Source organism: Pseudopodoces humilis, chromosome 2 (genome assembly GCF_049639895.1).
Source record: "Pseudopodoces humilis isolate 2021_Gansu_Grassland_sample_001 chromosome 2, ASM4963989v1, whole genome shotgun sequence".
Classification (NCBI taxonomy): domain Eukaryota; kingdom Metazoa; phylum Chordata; class Aves; order Passeriformes; family Paridae; genus Pseudopodoces; species Pseudopodoces humilis.
The window spans coordinates 73,778,679-73,797,595 of record NC_142201.1 but is presented as its reverse complement, the minus strand read 5'-3'; the positions used below and the strand labels follow the sequence as shown (position 1 = coordinate 73,797,595).

General features: G+C 37.4%; 1 protein-coding gene across 6 annotated transcripts in view; it reads left to right on the top strand.

Moving 5' to 3' along the window:
• Nucleotides 1-18,917, top strand: part of GRIA4 (glutamate ionotropic receptor AMPA type subunit 4) — a 217,097-nt gene that overhangs the window by 107,306 nt on the left and 90,874 nt on the right. For all 6 annotated transcript variants that reach the window (XM_005516223.3, XM_005516224.3, XM_088067640.1 and 3 more), the window contains exon 4: nt 18,053-18,237. In XM_005516223.3, coding sequence (XP_005516280.1) covers nt 18,053-18,237 — 185 coding nt within the window. The remainder of the gene's footprint in view (nt 1-18,052; nt 18,238-18,917) is intronic.

Sequence of the window (18,917 nt, the reverse complement as noted above, 5' to 3'; positions counted from 1 at the left end):
AAGAAGACCTTTTCTTCTCTTGCTGTTCACTGGGGTGTTACGCCTAGTTGTCAGATTAAAAAAATCTCTCAGATTCTGACCAGTCAAATGAAACAGCCTCTTAAACAAAAGCAAAAACAAAAATAAAAATAACAAAAACGAACAAAAAACCACCAAACCATCACCAACAAAAAAAACCAAAAGCAACAGAAAACAAAAACAAAGGAACAAACAAAAACTTGTTAATTGGAAAAAGCCCTTTGAAATCATTTTCTATCTTGCTGACTGTATTTTGCCTGTATTGATACATAATGGACTGAATTCCCTCCATAATTACTGGAAGGGCTTTGGGTTTCACTGGGACTGTACATACACACCCAAGTGCAAATTAATCTGTGTTTAGGTTCATTTTTTTCTTCCACAGTGTGCAGAAGATGCATATATCCTGTTGGGATTGTGAGTTGGTACAATGACCTGCTTGTGGGGAGAGGAGAGGATTCAGCAGGCATCCCAGGTTGTGCACAGCCGCTTCCTGATGCCAGGAGCAGCCCTCTGCGTTTATCAGATTGCAAGCAAAAGCACTAAATGAAATTCTGTATTGAATTGTTAGAGGTGAGGTGGGACTAAATAGCATAAAAAGGTTGAATTCCCTTTTCCTGATTTGGCATATTTGAGTGTGGGCAAGAGTAACAATAATGAACGCTCTAGAGAATTGGAGGAGGTTTTAACTCAAGGTATTACATCCATGCTACATAATGAGGAACAGTCATGGGTTTCATATGATTATCACCAGTATCTTTGAACTTGATTACTTCAGTCTTTCAGTAATCCTTAATTTCAGCCTTGGAGTGGCTAAACACTTGGAGTAGCTCAGCATTCTGCTTTCTAAAAAAAATGAGGACTAAGTTACTGACTGTGATTTTATAGCACTAAAATAGAATGTAGGGTTGTTTCCCAGGCTATTGGGCACTTTCCAGAGACTTTTTACGTTTTTCAGGTGAATACATTACATTTGTGGAGTAAGTCTTTGTATTTGTTGGAAAGGAGCATATATATAAAAGAACCATAAAACAGATACTCAGATCCAACACAAAGTCTGTGGATCTGGTTTTCTGTGAATTTACTGAGGTGCCTACAAACCCCCTTAAATGCAATGAAGTATTCTAGTGAGGCTAGATTTAATCTTCCGGGAGAGTCCAATGTGAAGATAGCTCACAAATCCTGAGAAGGCCAAAGGAGCAATATCAGGAAAAGAAAATCCTAGGGTGCTAATTTATCACATGTACCCATTTTATTGTCTGCTCTTTCAGATACCTGGTTTCCTTCTAAATTTTTTCCTTCCACTTTGTTGGAAAATCAAGACATTTTGCAAACTCACAAAGGGCCAATCCAGTATAAAATTTTATTTTTAAATGCATTTTGCAATCCCAGGTGACTGACAGTGCCTTCTAGTTTCAAGTCACTCTAAGTTTATCCCATACAGGTAGCTTGTAGCTGCAAGTTGTATTACTTTGAAATTTGGCCTGTGACATTTATGGGAACTGCTGTCTGCTGCTATTAGGGTTACTGTATAAAAGCAGATTCTCAGGTGCCGTTCCGGAACACAGATGGAAGTTCCCAAGGATATGGTTAGGCATTGGCACAGGCCTTCCTAATACAGGAAATTAGGTGTTTTGCCATGTTTTAATTATGTAGCTTAAAAGCATCAAGTCATAATATATGTGTGGCTTTTTTAAACCTGAATTGTAAAAAACATGCACGATAGAAGACCCTTGGAGAGCCAGAGTGTAATGGAGAAGTGTGGCTTTTAGGTGAGAATGTGCAAGAAGATGCAATGTGGTACTTAAAGAATGAGTAGCTTTCAGATTTGAATATTACTGTGTTGCAGCATAAAGACTTTTTCTGGTATCAGTTTTGAGTGGAATGAGACCACAAGTTCAGTTCCTCATGGATTTCAGTTGACATGCAAGCCTGGAGCATGCCTGGAGCAAGTTACTGTGCCAACAATGGAAGTTGCTTTTCAAATTGAATGGTGAAATACCAGTTTGCTGCAAGTTACCTCCCTGGTAAATGTTGTGTAGCATTTATTAGCATGGGAGGCTGGGGGGTTTTTAAAGTGTTTTTCTTAGACAGCTATTAAATATCCCAGATATTCAGTGGCTGAGTATGTTCCAGAGAAGAAGATTGGTTTTGCTGTTGCAATCCATTGAATATGTCATACACTTCACCTGCACAGCTCTCCTCAGCCAGGAAACAGCTAATATTGACAAATTGGCATGCTGACAATGAACTGTCAAAAATGTCATGAATTCTAAAGAAAAAAACTATGCTTATCTATGGTAGACATGTTTGGCCATGTTTTAAGTGTTCAGTTTCCAAATAAGGCATGTCATTTAAAAACCAGAATCTGCCACTTCTTATCTTTTTGAAACGATCATAAAACATATGTAGCAGCTTTTTAAACCATGTGCCAGAATTGTGCCACACAGACCACCCTGAAGTTGTGAAACTGCATGTATATGGAGGATATATTACAGAAAGTTGCACAGAACAGGTGAACAGTCTGTCTAAAAAGTGAATAATCTATTTCTTGAGAAAAAGTATATCAAGACAATATTTAACATAAGAATAAAACATCAGTTCCAGTCCAGACTATGATTTGTCATGTTTACTACCCAAATTCACCTGTAACTTTAAATATGCTTTGTGACAGGACAGCAGTTTTAGTGTCTAGTCCTAGTCCTACAAAGGAGGGTCCCCTTCCTGCCTGCCTTCCCTCCAGCTGTAAAGTTTTGTCAGCATGCTGGGATTTCGATTTCATATCTGGCTCTTTGTTAGCTTTAACTGCTTTTTGTCAATTACATTTTTACCTGGCACAGAATTAGTTGTTACACAGTTAAAACTCAGTGAATCTATTAAATGGGTTTTTGAATTAAATACTCTCAAATTTTAATTACATCAGATTTCAAATATTGAACCAGCTTCTCCTGTGAGTAGTTCCAGCTAAAGTCAATACGAATATTTTATGAGTTATGCAACAGGATTTGTCCTGCCTTCTATAAGTAATCCTAACACCCACACACAGAGTATTTCTCTAGTTCTTATACTGTGAAAATGCAAGTTAGAATATGGACTGTGTATGACTTATCTGTTTTGCTGAAAAAGAATGATTGAAAGGAAAATGCGAAGTAAATTATTTAAATTATTGGCTCCTAAGCATATTTCAAAAGAAATAAATATAAATAAAAATAAGACTATATGTGTATTCGATATATGTCTAATTTGTATTGCATATTTTTGATCATCCTACTTTTAAATGAATTACTGAATTTCCATTTTGAAGCAAATTGTTTTATTTTCAGACTGATAAGTATGAAAAATGCCTCTGAAATGTCTTCTTGACCTAATTAAAAATAAAAGTAGGAATAAACAACTTGTCCTACCTCTGAGTGTATTTGGTTTCCAAAGTCATCTTTTTTGAGACCTTTTTCTGCACATGTACTTGGTACAGTACCTGGAACAATGAGGCCTTTGAGCACAACATTATTTATGTAAATACAATTATTCCTATCAACATGCCTTATATTTTAGCCATGTTCTCTACTATAGGCTGTACTGTACAAGTCCATATTTCAGATGGTTGTCTCAGGATCAGAATAACCTTTTTAATCAAAAAGACACATTAACACCAGACTCTTTCACTGGAAAAGGACTTGTTCATTTTAACTACCATAGAGATGAAAGCTAAATAGTGAATATTAACATTCTCAGACAGAGGTAAAACCTTAAAGAAATATCTATTAAGTAATTACAACTCTTTTTCATGCACAAATACATTCCTAAATGAAGACATTAAGGGTTTTTTTGAGTCTTCATTTAGTGATACACAAGTCAAGACAACATCATCAATAGAATACTAAATGTATGCTGAAACTGGTATCTTGTATTCTTCCATTAATAGATGTTTTATGTTTTCTCCGTTCTATTAAGGAGAAATCTCTTTTTTGTGTCTGTCATGAACAGCCCCAGAGGACACAACATGATGCTTCAGAGTAGCTCCAGGCCATAGAAGCAGCCTGGCTCCAGGACAGAGGTCAGGAACGCCACACAGGACGACTTTGCAGATTTACACAGTCCTCCCAACTGCAGCAAGGTTGTTTGGTGTAAAGGTCCTGCAGTGTGTCAATATTGAGATTTTTGTCCTCCTATCATCTCCAGTGTTAACAGCTCAGCAGGGAAGCTCCTGCTGCTGCTTATATCTGTGCAAATTGTCTCTTATGAAACCGTCTCATAAGGGACGTAGGTAAATGTCCAGTTTTTGTAATGGTGATGTTTGTTTATTTGCAATTAATTAGACTAGAGATTTGGCTCAATGATTTGGAACCTGAGTTAGCAGGTAACTTTAGCAGGAGGAATGAGGTCACCCTGTCTTTTGTACTTTGGGACACTGTGCCACCTACATCCGAGCCTGAAGTCACGGCACAAAGCTGCCACGTGAGTGATCCTTCAGGCTGCCACTGGGCAAAATTCGGTATCACAAGCAAAACACAATGTGCTTAAGGAATTCTGTGCAATTTTACAGCTGTAGCCTGGTCTCCTGGAGACACTTTAGGATCCCAAGCAAGGGAGCCAGGGGTGATGCCCGCTTCCTTCCACTGTGCTTCCGGAGTAAATGCACTCAAGGAATAATTGTGGCCCACAGCTCTTTTTGGAATAATGCTTCAGGGCTCCGTCTGTAAAGGTTGGATGTCACTGCATTAAGCAAATTGGAAAATTCAAATCTATATTCTATCTCTTTAGGAAAATAAGACAGTTGAGGTAATTTATAACATTTAAGATGCTATATTGTGAAATAATATCTTGTCAATCACCTTGAAAAGGGCAATGGAAGCACAAGCCAAAATACATAAAGAACTATTAGTGGACAGCAGGTTTTTCACAGTGGTTTTTGAGCAATAGCATAGATAGTGTTGTTCCAGGCAGAAGTATATAAGGAAAATTAAATATTATTGTTTATTTAGATCGATTATCATCTGCTGTAGATTTTTAGAAATAGATTTTTATTTCCGAGTACAGAAGTGGAGACATCAAAAAAGAAAGTTCAAAGTGGGATTTTTCTGGTTTTGCACTAGTACAACTGAAATTAGACCTCATTTACTATTTTATTTTCAATTTAAATTAAAGTTTAAAATGCCCAATACATGTTCTAGGACTTAAAAAGTATCTTATATCTATTGAGCAGCTCCTGTGTTCACACTTCTCATTTCTCTTGGATACAGAAAGTCCTTCTGTAATGTCTTACTTCTCACCTCCTTAAGCTTTTGCAGCCAATTCCCACATCCTCTGCAGCTTTTTCAGATATTCTTTTGTAGACTAATTAGCCACTGAAGGCAAGTCTGCATTAAAGGTTTCCCACCTTTCTGATAAATATTCTTTGTACCATGCTGCAGAGTCATTGTCTCTGTTCTTTTTCAGCCTTGGTGGCTTTTTTAGCATTGTTTTCATACTGTGGGTTTGCTGGAGAGGTTTAGACTAAACCACCTAGGACGTGCTCAGTCCTAATGATCATGACACAGTGTACTCAGGGGCATTCAGTGACACTTGCAGAATTCCATGCTTTCTTGACCAGGAATACCAAGCGGGTATCTTGCTGCCACTGCTCTTCTGGGTAGCAGTTATGCAGATACCAAATTGTGCCTATTGTTTCTGTTTGTGGAGATGTCCTAAATGGAAATATTTAAGCAATATCCATTTTTATTAAAGAGATGTTTCCAGTCTTGTGAAACCTTAGTAATTTTTTTCTCCTGGCAAGTCCAAGGCAGAAATGCTCACTTCTGCTCATTAAGACTTGGGATTACACCAGAGTGTGCTTTTCTGTGAATAAACAGCTGTTCAGGGAAAGGAAAATACCCAGCTCTAAAATGAACAAAGTTCTTAAGATCATTTGCTTTCAAAATGGTCAATGCAAGTGCCATTGTATAATGAAACGTCACAGGCACTTAACTTTTATGGAGCAGTTATTGACTGGTCACTGTGTTCATTTTCAGACATTAATGCCAAGGTCAGTGAAAACTAACCAATGTCCACATCAACATATACTTCATACTAGAACCTCGCCAGGATTTTATTCACAGCTTTCTGTCCTGGTCTGTTTTCAGACAGACCAATCACAGATTTCAATGTCTGTATTATTTTACCTGTTATCTTTTCATTATACCTTGCCCATTTCCATGTTTCCCACTAAATGTCACTTCCTACAGCTGAAATTTAATTTGAATTGTTAAATATATTCGTTCTACCAAAGCTTTGAACATGAGTTTATGATTACTTCTTGGCATATAGCTTGCCTCAGTGGGATGTAATAAATTAGTCTAATCATATGGTGAGTACTTACTTCATTCTGTTTGTTCCTGCTAGGAACTGAAATCGTCTCTGTAATTGTATGCAAATCCCTTCACCAGAATAATCAAAGGAAACCTATGTGTAGCTGCCCATCCTCCACAAGAGAAGCATGAAAGTAACCTAACTTTTAATTCTACTTAAATGAAATGTTGTATCTTCATAAGTGAAATGTAGATACAAAATAGAAGAATAAAATTTACAGTGTGTGAGTAGCAGATACTGTGATAGTATTGCCGGTTGCTTTTAGTCCTGCTCTTTACATATGCATAACTTTACATTTATAGTGTTCACGGCATCGAACCCTAGAATTAATAATATTGGAATTCTTCATTTTAAACAGAGAGGAATGTCTTCTCCTCCAAAAAGTACATGAGACATATTATGGAGGGTTTTCTGAGTTACCTTCTAAAAGGTGCCTGTTTCCTTCTACTGCCAGGATACTGGATGAACTAGCTCAGAGTTAGCCATCAAAATTTCAGTTGAGATAAATTCTCCTGTAATTCTCTTACTCTAAGTCATGTTTTATATATTAGCCTCAAATCATCATGATTTGCTTCTTTGACCTCTGTCAAATATTTTAGCATTAATTTTTTAAATGTGGGCAGCAAAAGGAGATTGAGCTATGTAGGAGTAGTCCAGTGTTCTCTGTGAAGATCATATCATTCTCTTTCCTATTTCTCTGTATTACAATTCATTAGCTGTATTACAGCTCTACTGGAAAAGTTCATTTCTATGTATCGATGACTGTGATAGCAGTGTTTGTGAAGACACTCAGATGAGGCAAAGTTACTAAGTGCCTTTTGCTCTGCCAGCTCTTTTCAGGGGAGTACTTCAAAGAGTGAGAAGAGAGTAGAGGAAGCCAAAACAACCAAAAATCTCTATTCATTTCCCTTCTTAGAAATTTTTGTCATTTCTTTTCATGCTGGTTTGCACAGGTTCATATAAAGCAGTTACAGACATGCATACATATAGGTGTATTTACTTGTTATGTACATATATATTTACAATTGTAATGTCTTGGAACATTTAAAAGGACTTATTGTTTTCTCACTTTTTTTTTTCTTAATTGTAGGATTTGGGGTTTTTTTTAAGCAACTCAGATTCTGAGCCCTTTGCAGGGTTTAGTTGAGAGTGATATTTTCAGTCCCTCAGATGAAGTGCCTATCAGCTGCGTTATTCAATGTCATAGAATCATAGAGTCATTTAGGTTGGAAAAAGTTAAGATCAAGTCCAAGTATTAACCCAGCACTGCTGTGCTCACCCCTAAGCCACGTACCTCACTGCCACTCTACATGTCTTAAATTCCTTCCAGGATAGTGACTAAATTCCTTCCCTGGGCAGCGTGTTCCAGGGCTTGACAACCGTTTCCATGAAGAAATGTTTCCTAATATCCAATCTAAACCTTCCCTGGTGCAATTTCAGGCTATTTCCTCTTGTCCTGTCACTTGTTTCCTGGGAGAAGAGGCTGACCCCCACCTGGCTGCACCCTCCTTTCAGGCAGTTCCAGAGAGTGATGAGGTCCCCCCTGAGGCTCCTTTTCTCCAGGCTAAACACCCCCAGCTCCCTCAGCTGCTCCTCACAGCACTTGTGCCCCAGAGCCTTCCCCAGCTCCGCTGCCCTTCTCTGGACACGCTCCAGCCCCTCAATGTCTTTCTTGCACTGAGGGGCCCAGAACTCAATTTGAAGCTGGGTAAGAGGAATGATCATTGTCATTACACTTCAATAAAAACCACTATGTGAAATCTTCTGATGCTTCATAAGTTGCTGCTTCAGTTCAAAAAGGAGTCTCATTTACATGCTAGTCTACATAAGAAAAGCACTGAATTAATTTTAGAAACTGGAAGAAATCACAGATCTTTGGGATTATCTCCAAATTGTTAGTTGTTGAGGGAGCATAAATCTAATAAATCTGTGGTCCCTGTGCCAGTTCAAAAGATACAGTAAGACATATTTCAAACTCACTTCAGACAAGTGGTAATCATAATTGTAGCATTCAGATTTTAGGTCCTGTTTTCCCAAGGCTTGTAACATTTTTCTGAAAAAGGTAAATACTTCAAAATGTAGATTTCAAAAACATCTTAAATGAAATTTAAAATCAGAAATAATGTGGGATCTACAAATAGAATTTATGGAAGGAGTAAGGTCCTGAATATTATCTGCTGTGTAGCCACCAGTAAATATTGACATGGCCACAAGAGCATAGAGGTAGAATTCAGGTTGTGAATTCCTTCAGCAGAATGCTTGTTAATGTGAGTGCCTGTTTTTTCAGTCTGAAAACTTCTTTCTGTTTTCTCTCAGGCAGGTATTAGAAATGACACAGCCAATAGGTAGAGACTGACAGATATTTTATAGTAAAAAACTACTTTTCTAACAGATCCCTGCAGAAAGGAGGCAGAAGACCTGACATCAAGATCTTCATTTAGTACCCACAGTCAGTTCTGTCCTAGGGCACAGGCATCCTACTGAGGCAGATGCCTTACGGGGAAAAGTAGTATGTGACAATAAAAAGACAACACCATAATACATTAACCAGATTGCATTAAGATACTGCTAATTTGAAGATATACCAGCTCTTGAGTGCTTTACCTCACAGTGCTAATATCCTTAGACATGGCTCTTTAGGATGTTATTTACACAAACATCTGTGTACGTTTGTATACCATCACAGAGCAAAGTAAATCCTATTAAATTGAGACTAGAGAGGTAAATTGTTGGCAAACTAGAAATTTCTGGGAAATAGCTATGCCTGAATGAAGATGTCGTGCAAGAAGGGTAATTTATTAGTATAGATTTTAGTGAAATTAAGAATTTCGGCGAAAGGTAATAAGGTAAATATTTGAACTTACTTTATTTTCTTCCAAAGTAGATTAATTTTTTCCTCTCTTCTGCCCTTTCATTAAAAATACTGATATACATTAACCCTAATGAGTGTCCCAAGATGACATATCAGATACCTGTTTATTTATAGAGGCCACACTGGTGATATGACAGAAGTTAAGCATAACACATGCTTCTTTCTTTTTCCCTGTCTCTTTTGTTACACTTGTTGGCTCAATTGTTGGGGGTTTTTAGGTAATAGTTTGTAAAGTTTTGATAACACTGTAATTACATGCAGTTTCTAATTTACCATTTAAAGTTCTGTACTAAGAATTTGCTAAAATTTGCTAAGTGTCTCCTTGCTACTTGTAAACTACAGAGGAGCCAGTGATCTCTCACCTGAGCCAGTTGTAGCTGAAGCCTATGGCATAACTAAAAATAGACAAATAAAAGCAAATAATGCATAAAATGCTAACAAGGTACAAAAATTTGGTTTTCGCACGTATTTGTAAGTACCTTTGGCTGTTTTCATCTCCAATAATGCTTGTTATAAGAAAGATTATGGGACTGCAACGTTATTTTGAAGGCATTTAGTGAAATGGGAAGGGTATCTGAAAACTGTGAAAGCCCAAAGAAAACTATTAGACTGCCTTCAAAACCAGGGCTTTTCTTCAGTCCCTCTCAAGTTCCCAGTTATCTCTATCACTTGGCACTTTGATAAGACACCTTTACAGTGTTTTTCACATGAAGGCTGTGGACTCTGAAATGCAAAGAAGGGGGAAAATCTTGCTGCAGAGTGGGTGTAGCATAAATGGGACCTGACAGAGCTTGAATCTTTGATCATGAATTCCCATTGTGGTGTAAGCCAAACCTCCTCCCATATGCTCCCTGAAAGCACATTTCTTAGACTATGTTGTTCCACTTAAGACTTTTTTTTTAAAAAAAAAAGAAGTCATGGTTGTAATATATTGACAGTATTTTCTTGTAGCTTTGTGTTGTCCTCAGGAAAGAAGGATTATTAAATACTGCAGATGAAGCTGCACAGCAACCAGTCTCGACAGGACTAAGGGAGAGAATGGCAGAAAGTCTGACCGTACACCATTGCAGGATCTTGTTTTGAACGTGTCTCTCAAACACCGAGAAAATATTCAAGGTCATAGTTGTCAGGGAGGCAAGAAACATGAACTCAGAGGCAGTTTCCTTTATCATCAAATATTCTGAAATACTTGAAACAAAAATACAGTAGAAGAGATTGCTAAACTAGATTATTTCCTTAGTTTTGTTTCAGAAACATTTGTAATAAAATTGTCTTGATCACTGATGATATAGGTGGCTTAATTCACAATCTACATCATATTAGATCTCTTTGCAAGTAGACAGAATTTTGAAAGCTAAGTAAACCCAAACATGGATTTCTCAAAAACAGATTATGTGAGATAAAGCAATTTTCATTCTATTACAAAATAATTTGTTTTCTAGACATTGGAAAAAAAAATATGTGTCTCATTCTAGTGCAAGTTTTTACATTTTCATGAAATTTTGCTAAAGAAGTGAATTGGGTTTGCATAGCAGGGGTTTGGTGGTGGGGCTCTACAGGGGTGGCTTCTGTGAGGAGCTGCCAGAAGTTTGCCCCATGTCTGATAGAGCCAAAGCCAGCAGCTCTAGGATGAACCTGCCACAGGACAAAGCCAAGCCCCCCAGCAATGGTGGTAGCACCTCTAGGATAACGTATTTAAGAAGGGGAAAAAGTTGTGCAGTGGAGATAGAAGTGAGAATGAGAGAGAGAAACAGCTCTGCAGACACCGGTAGTGCAGAGGAAGGGGTAGGATGCTCTTTAGGCCCCAGAGCTGATGTTCCCCTGCAGCCTGGGGCACAGACTATGGGAGGCAGCTGTGCTCCTGCAGCCCCTGGAGCTCCACGGTGGAGCAGATTATAGAATTATAGATGGTTTGGGTTGGAAGTGACCTTAAAAATCACCTCATTCAAACACCCCTGCCACAGACAGGGAACCTTTCACTAGACCATGTTGCTCAGAGTTCTGTCAAGCCTGGCCTTGAATGTCTCCAGGGATGGGGCATCCACAGCTTCTCTGGGCAAGAATGACCTTCTACAGCCATATGCATGGTTGAAGAAAGGGGAGCTGGAGGGAAAGCATTTAAAGATTTTTTTTTATTCCACGTTATTCTACTCTGATTTGACTGGCAATAAATTAATTTTCCCAAGCTGAGACTGTTTTGCCCTCAACAGTAACTGGTGATTGATCTCTCCCTTTCTTTTTCTTGACCCATGTTTTCCCTTATCCCATCCAGTTGAGGAGCGAGAATGATATAGGGCTTGGTGAGCACCCAGCATCCAGCCAAGGTCAAGCCATGGCAATGAGCTAAAGAAATTTTTTCTTGATGAAATTTGTAGAAGATCTGTCAAACAATGATCACACTCAAATTCAGAAAGAAGTATATGAGATTCATTGTCAGATAAAGAGTTATTAAGTATTGGTCCATTCTGGTTGCAGGGGATTTTTTTCAGTATCTTTGTTAAAGATTTGTATGAAGAAATATAAAATGCATTTTTTAAGTTTGCAGAGGATAAAAATTTAAGAGCAATGTTTGTACTCTGAAATACATTTTTTAAATACATCTCATTTTCACCGATGTACTTCAGGAAAAACCTGGATCAATTGCAACATGTCCAGAGGAAAGCAAGGAAAATTGTCAGAATAGAGAATAAAACATTTTCCACAAGGAAAAACGGAGAGAATCATGTTTCAGAAACAGAAGTGCAGATAAAAAAGAAATGTAACAACAGTCTTCAGTTACATAAAGGATTGCTTTAAGGAAGAAGAGAACAAACTGTTCTCCAGGCCTGCTAGAGATAGGACAAGAATGAACGGCTCCAAATTATGCCAGGACAGACTTAGGTTAGACTTTAGAAAATACCTCCTAATGATAAGCATACTAAAGAAATGAATATATTACTTAGGATGTGACTGAATCCTCTTTAGAGATTTTTAAGGACAAAGGAAGATATCTGTCTAGATTTTTTTTAATATGATTTATATGTCTTGGGGGATGGAGGGTTAGAGAGGAATAGATGGAACTATTTCTTGAGTTCCCTGTCTTACTTTCCAATCTCTGTATCATTTCTGTGAATCAGACCCAAGGAGGACTCAGAACACACCTATAGTTCTAGCTTCCACTCTGACATCTAGATTGGCCAGTTTGTATGCATTTTTTGACCATTCTGGCTCCAGCTCATACTGTTGAAAAAACCAGGGGTGCAAATGACTTTGTTTAAGTTCTGAAAGTTCTATGCTGACCAAAATTTTAAACCAAACTGTATGTTAATAAAAAGGTAATAAACACACAAGGAAAAATGAAATATATATGAGTTTGAATGCTTGCAGTTATTAGTAGAATGTCTAGTCGTGCATCACTCATACTGTAAATTTCTTGTATGGTTTTCATTGCTGTTTTTTCTGGATTCATCTTGACAAGATTTGGCCATATAAAATAAATGATAGGTATTTTCACTAAGCTTCATGTCCAGACTCCTTCAGTATTCATTGGGGAAAAAAAAAAAAAATCACCTTTGAGAAAGATATTTAAGACCAAAAAAATGAGGTTTTTTATGGGACACATGTCTCTCCTTTGAAAGCTTGGATGATTAACTTAGACAACTGCTCTATAAACAGCTAGAATTAAGTGACATTAATCCAGTCCTGAATATTAGCTATATTGCCTTATCTTTACCAAATAATTTATTGTTTATTCTTCCCTTCTGCTGTGTGTTGGATTTATGAAAAAACATCCAAATATGAATTCCTACAGTTAGAAGTAGCTTTTGTAAAGTAGCTCCAGCAGTGTCTGGGGCTTTTGGGATCTTAGTAAATCTTGGGAATAAGATTTATTCTTATTTGAAAATTAACTGGCCCTGAAAGATAAGCAGATGCTTTTGCATTTCAGTAACGTGCTGTATATAAGCCCATCTTTGGAAAAGACCCATGTTCATCAGAGATGCTTTCTGTGCCTGGTGTCATAACAAATATATTGCATATGCTGTTTTCAAGTTTATTAACCTGATAGCTTGCTAATTCTATATTGATAGTCTGCTAACCATAGTAAAGTACAGTCGTAATATGTAAATATTGCCTCCTCTTCATTGTAGAAAATTAATAATGGGTTATTAAATGGGTAATAATGGGTTATTGCACAAAAGGCCCAAAATGAGAATTATTGCTGGGGGTGCGGCTGTTTGGAGCAAACGGGCACTTCACTGTCTGTCTCCTGGCAAGACCATCAGAAATGATTACCTGTGCTCAGGGGCTTGGGGAAATGGTTTCCCAGAATGAAAAGGCTGCTGGAAGATGAAAGTTACTGGAATTTAATTATATCACTGTAATTGATCACTGAACTATTTTCTGGTGAAAGCAAGCAAGCAGGCAAGCAAACAAGAAAAGATAGGGAAAAAAATAGAAAAAAAAAAAAGAAGAGACAAAAAGGAAAAATGTGCGTTCCAGCAGAAAAAATAAGACGGTACTCCTCTATCTCTTCAGTTTATTCTGAACATGCTGAAAATATTTATATATCAGATTTTATGTTTATTTAAATTGAAATAAATGAAAATAAATAATTGCCTGCTGAAATGAAATTGGTTAGGGGAAAGCCTAGCTGAAGACAAATAAAAAAACTTGAAAGGTAACTTAAATTTTAAAATCAAAAAGTATTCTCATTATTTCATCTGCTTGGGTGGAGGGGGGTTGTATAAAGGCTCCAATTACGGAAATGTTGCAGTGAATAGGAGGAATCCTGGACTATGAAATTTCCCATTTTACAAACTTTGGCCCCCAGAAGATATCTGACTCTGAAGAAGTACTAATATCTCTACAGCACCAGGTGCACATATGCTGTTTTTCCAAGGTTGATGCATTTTTTCATGAAAAAATGCCAGTGGGTTGAGGGGAGAAGGCTTAAAAAATCTGAGATTTTGCTTGTAATGTATTTACCTGTAGTATCAATCCCAGTATATAGATTTCTTGCAGTAGGCATCTCCAGCTTTGATTTTCTAGGAACCAAATAAAGTTTTCATTTTTAAGATTGGGGGGGTAGGAAGGGGGGGGGTGTTCATAGGGTTTTTTTTCCCAGCATTGTGACTGTGTGTTATCTTTTGGGGAAAAAAGAAACAAAGAAAATAGCAGTGTGGTGGGTCATCACAATTCCACCTGACAAGAGAACAGAAAAGCAAGGAGAAAAGGGATCAAGAAAACAAAGTCTTTGCAGACTTACCCTGTTGCTATTTGGGTTACAGGATGTTGAGGTGGAATTGATATTACTGCTCTTTAAGCAGCTGTTAGTATCTACATTTAAACAATGACCTATAAAAATCAGTTGGCAGATGTCTGGTCTGAAGTTGTCACAGGTCATTTGAGGAAAATTCCCCAGAACAATGTCCCAAAAAGAGGAAAAAGAAGTCCTTCTTGCATATAATGTCCTTGCATTTGGGAAGGACTTCAGTTGAGCTTTCAGGAAGTTCTGTTGATGTTTTATTTAGTTCATAGATTTACTAATTGAAAAAAAAAACAAAAAACCAACCAACCAAACAAACAAACAAACAGGCAACCCTGTGAAGGACCAGGAACTTTTTGATACACATTTCCAGGCTTCAGAGATATGCTTGGGCAGAATCATTTTTCTTTTTTAATAAACTAGCTGTCTTCATTTCAAGGTTGAATTAGTTGATGACGAAGAGGTACTATAAAAAATTGTGGGAAAATTTATCTTACTTTTGTATATTTATAGGCATTAGTCCTAAAAATTTCCTAAATTATATTGTCTAGAAGAACATGTATTGTGCAGCTCAGTTGATATGAGCTAGCTTAGGGATTTTTTGTTTGCTTTTATGCAACAAATAGTATTTTACAATAAATGGAAGGGAATGTATTACAGAAAATGAATCATTCATCTGTCTGTAGTATAACTGAGGATAAACAGCAGGTAAACAGAAAATAAATACCTTTTAGATGACAGCTATAATATTCATGTCTGCTGTCTTTACTTGGGCAAACATCTTTCTAAGTATTAGGAATTTTGCTTGAATAGAAATGCAGCATTCATTTTCTGAGACTTATCCCAGGTTAGTTTCAGAGGTTTTTGCCTTATAAAATGTTTGCAGAAACCAATTTTTTTCCTTGTCAGCTGTGGTCAATTATTTTGGACAAATAAGCATTCTCCGCAGCATGTCTAATTTTTATCCAACTGGGCCTGTGAATGCCTTTGTTCATTCTGTGTAAACTTCATCCTTGTCAGTCTGTTATATTAAAAATTGTTCCTGCACACTGAATAGATGACCATGCCACTGATGACTTGCACAGGGATTCTGAACTCTTCTGACAGAGAAGAACCATATCCACTTAGTGCTGTTTAACTGTGTTGTGCCTCCATGTAAAAATCCTCATTGAAGTGCCAGCTACCGTCAAGAAGCTACAGAAGCTTCAAATACCTAAATGAAGGCAGTTGCTAATGAAATGTGGCAAGTGAAACCTTGATCCAAGATAGAAGGAAAGGTTTTCTATGTGTTTGTCTGATATTTGTCATGCTTTGTGCTGGGATAAATTACCGGTTTGATCAAAACACATCTTAGTGAAGTTGTCCAAGTGAAATAAGAAAGGAAGGAGGGAATGTCAATTGCTGTTTCAAACTCCATTCATTCTGAATCAAAGAAAATGTTAATTAGTGTCAGGAAGATGAATTAAGTAAATGTTGACTGCCTTGGTAGCAAAGATCAAGTCAAAGTTACAGTGTAAGTGAAGCAGGAACCTCTGTAACATTGGAGTGGTTTTAATATATGTCTATATATGGAAATGAATAGGAAATGAAGCAAGAAATACAATGCTTGGGAAAGAATCTCATCATGATTTGCAGAGATAATTACAGGCAAAAAGGAGATTGAATATAGCAACAGGAAAAGCAGAATAATTACGCAGCAATTAACAGTAAAGCTGATGGTTCTTTGAAAAAAAAGTAACAGTCATCGGGTTAAAAATATATGCTGAGTACAGAAATGTTTTAATACTCAATACATGGAGTATTTGAATTCATTTCCTGCAATAAAATACTGTTTCATAAAATAAATGTCTCATTTATGTTATAAAATATGTTCTGCATTTTATGTATTTATTATAATTGTTAGTATTTTTATCTAAACTATGTCATCTGAATTGGAAGGGAAAAAACCTAATAAACGTTCATTTTGGAGTGCTGGTGCATAATGTCATAAGGATATAAAAAGTTATATTTTAAGTTAATATTTCAAAGACTGCAAATGTTATAGGAGCCAGTAGAAAAATAGCTACTCCTAGATTTGCATGAAGGTTAGTTTCTCATGTGTCCAAAAGCTTCATATTGTAGTAACACTATTGTCTAGTTTTATTTGACTGGAGGCAAACTCAGATTTTGGTCCTGTTGTAGGTCTCCTGCTAACTGATTAGTTAGCAACCACACACTCAAATGTGCTCCTTCTGAAGTGTAACTTACAGAGATTCCTCTTGGAATCTGTAGGAATATCTCATAGTTCTTCTTCAGGGAATCTGTCAAGCAGTGGCATCTTTAAATGCATTTAAATGACACCTGGGGGTCACTGCACTTGGGCATGGGACATTCTTGTTGAAGAGGGAAGGAGGCTACTAGTGGGTAACCACATCACTAAGGAAAAATTTCAAGAGGTGAAATCTTTCATTTAAAGGTAGTGGGGAAAATTGTGCCAGCTAATGAGTTAAAAGCCACAATCCTGTTGTGGTTCTAAACAGGAGGACCTTCTCTGTATTGAGTCATTTTTATGAACGTGTCATTGAGAAACATATCTGTCCTTCTGTTCTTTTTGTCTTCTTTAAACATTAACTCTGGGTGTGAGGTGTACAATCTTCATTGCTTTAAACAAATTCCACACTTATTCTGCATGAAAAATAGAATAATACATGCTTCCTGCTTCAGGGGATGGTTGAGCAAGTCAAGACAAGGTTTGCAAGCTGTCCTAATTCATGTCATAAGCTCCCCTGCTGCCTCGGTGCTGCACATCCCCAGCAGGAGGAAGGTGAAGGGCTGGTGGTCCAGGGCAGCCTGAGACTGCCCTGCAGGTTCTCTGGGAGACCTCTGACAGGACACTGCCTTTCCCATCTATGAACAGCCTCAAAGCCATCACAGGGTCATCAAAACTGGCACTGATAAAGAGCAATTATCCTGCCAGTGGTAACAGTTAATGCTTCTCCGGTGCCCTTCATTCATTGACCTCTAATCTCTTTGCATACATTGATTCAAGCTATATGGAAGCTCTGAAATAGTTCAATATAATTTCTATTCATACTGGCATATAAATGCATATGTATAATTAAATTAAACAAAGAATTCTCGCTAGGAAGCATTAAAAGCTGCTTGGATTAAGTGTTGTTATTAAAAAAAGCAACCCAAACCAAGGCACTTGAATGCTTTTGTGGTATGCAAATACTTCCGCTGAATGAGTAGGCTCAGATTTTCCCTTGCTGTGTTGTGAAATACCCAGATACAAAAACTGTACAAAACTAATCGGAGAAGCTGAATGCTCGAGTGGAAGAGTTTGTGTGCATGAATCATATGACGATTATCCATAATGCTCACTCCCAGCCTTCTGATCACAGCGATTGTAAATTTTGTTAATTGCATACTGTGCGCTGATCATGACAAGCGCCATAGGTAGGGATTCAAATATTCTCTTATTCCCTTCCCTGCAGGAGCATATGTTAAAGGACATAATATTGATTAAGGACAATTCCTATTCAAAAAACGCAGTGATTGTGTTACTAGTGTATTGTATCCTTCTCTTTTAGGTTATTCAATACTTCAAGCAATTATGGAAAAAGCAGGACAAAATAGCTGGCAAGTCAGTGCCATCTGTGTGGAGAATTTTAACGATGCCAGCTACAGGCGGCTTTTAGAAGATCTGGACCGAAGGCAAGAAAAGAAATTTGTAATAGACTGTGAAATAGAGAGGCTTCAGAATCTCTTAGAACAGGTAACACATGCTTTTAATGTTACTGTAAACACATTACTGAAACTCCAGATGAGATTGCATTTTGTTCATTTTGTCACTGGAAATTAAACTGATTTGTTTAAGTTGATTTTTTTTTTTACTCCATGGACCTATATTTGTATGTCCACTTGTCTGTTCCATTCTCTTTTCGTATACAACACTTGTCTTAGCAGCTGGCAAGTCAGGGCAGGGAGCCTCTCCTTTCCCCCTCAGGACCCTGGTGGCAAAAAGCACTGCAGCTGTACATTTGTACAGTCGGGGCAGCTGTACATTTGGTCCCATTTCCCAGAACCTCCCTGCCTGATGCCTCCTGGGTCAGAGGGCTACTGGAACAACGTGGTGTTGTTGAATTGCCAGTGTGTTCTTAGTCTGTACCTTCATGGGGGTAAAGCTCTGCCTTGTTTGAGGGGGAAAAATAAATCTATTTTGAATCCATTATTCTTTCTATTTGCCAAATAACATAGGTCATGTATTTCTAGCCATAAAAACCTTTAAAATTATTGTTACAAATATTTAAATTGATAGTTTTATCACCTTAGCAGGCTATTTAGAAACACGAAGAGCAGTGAATAAAAGTGCTTTTGAACTGGGAAGAGAGGTCAGGTTCTTCTATCAGTTATTCATGGAAACATGCTACTGGGGAAAGAAAATAGAGTCAAACA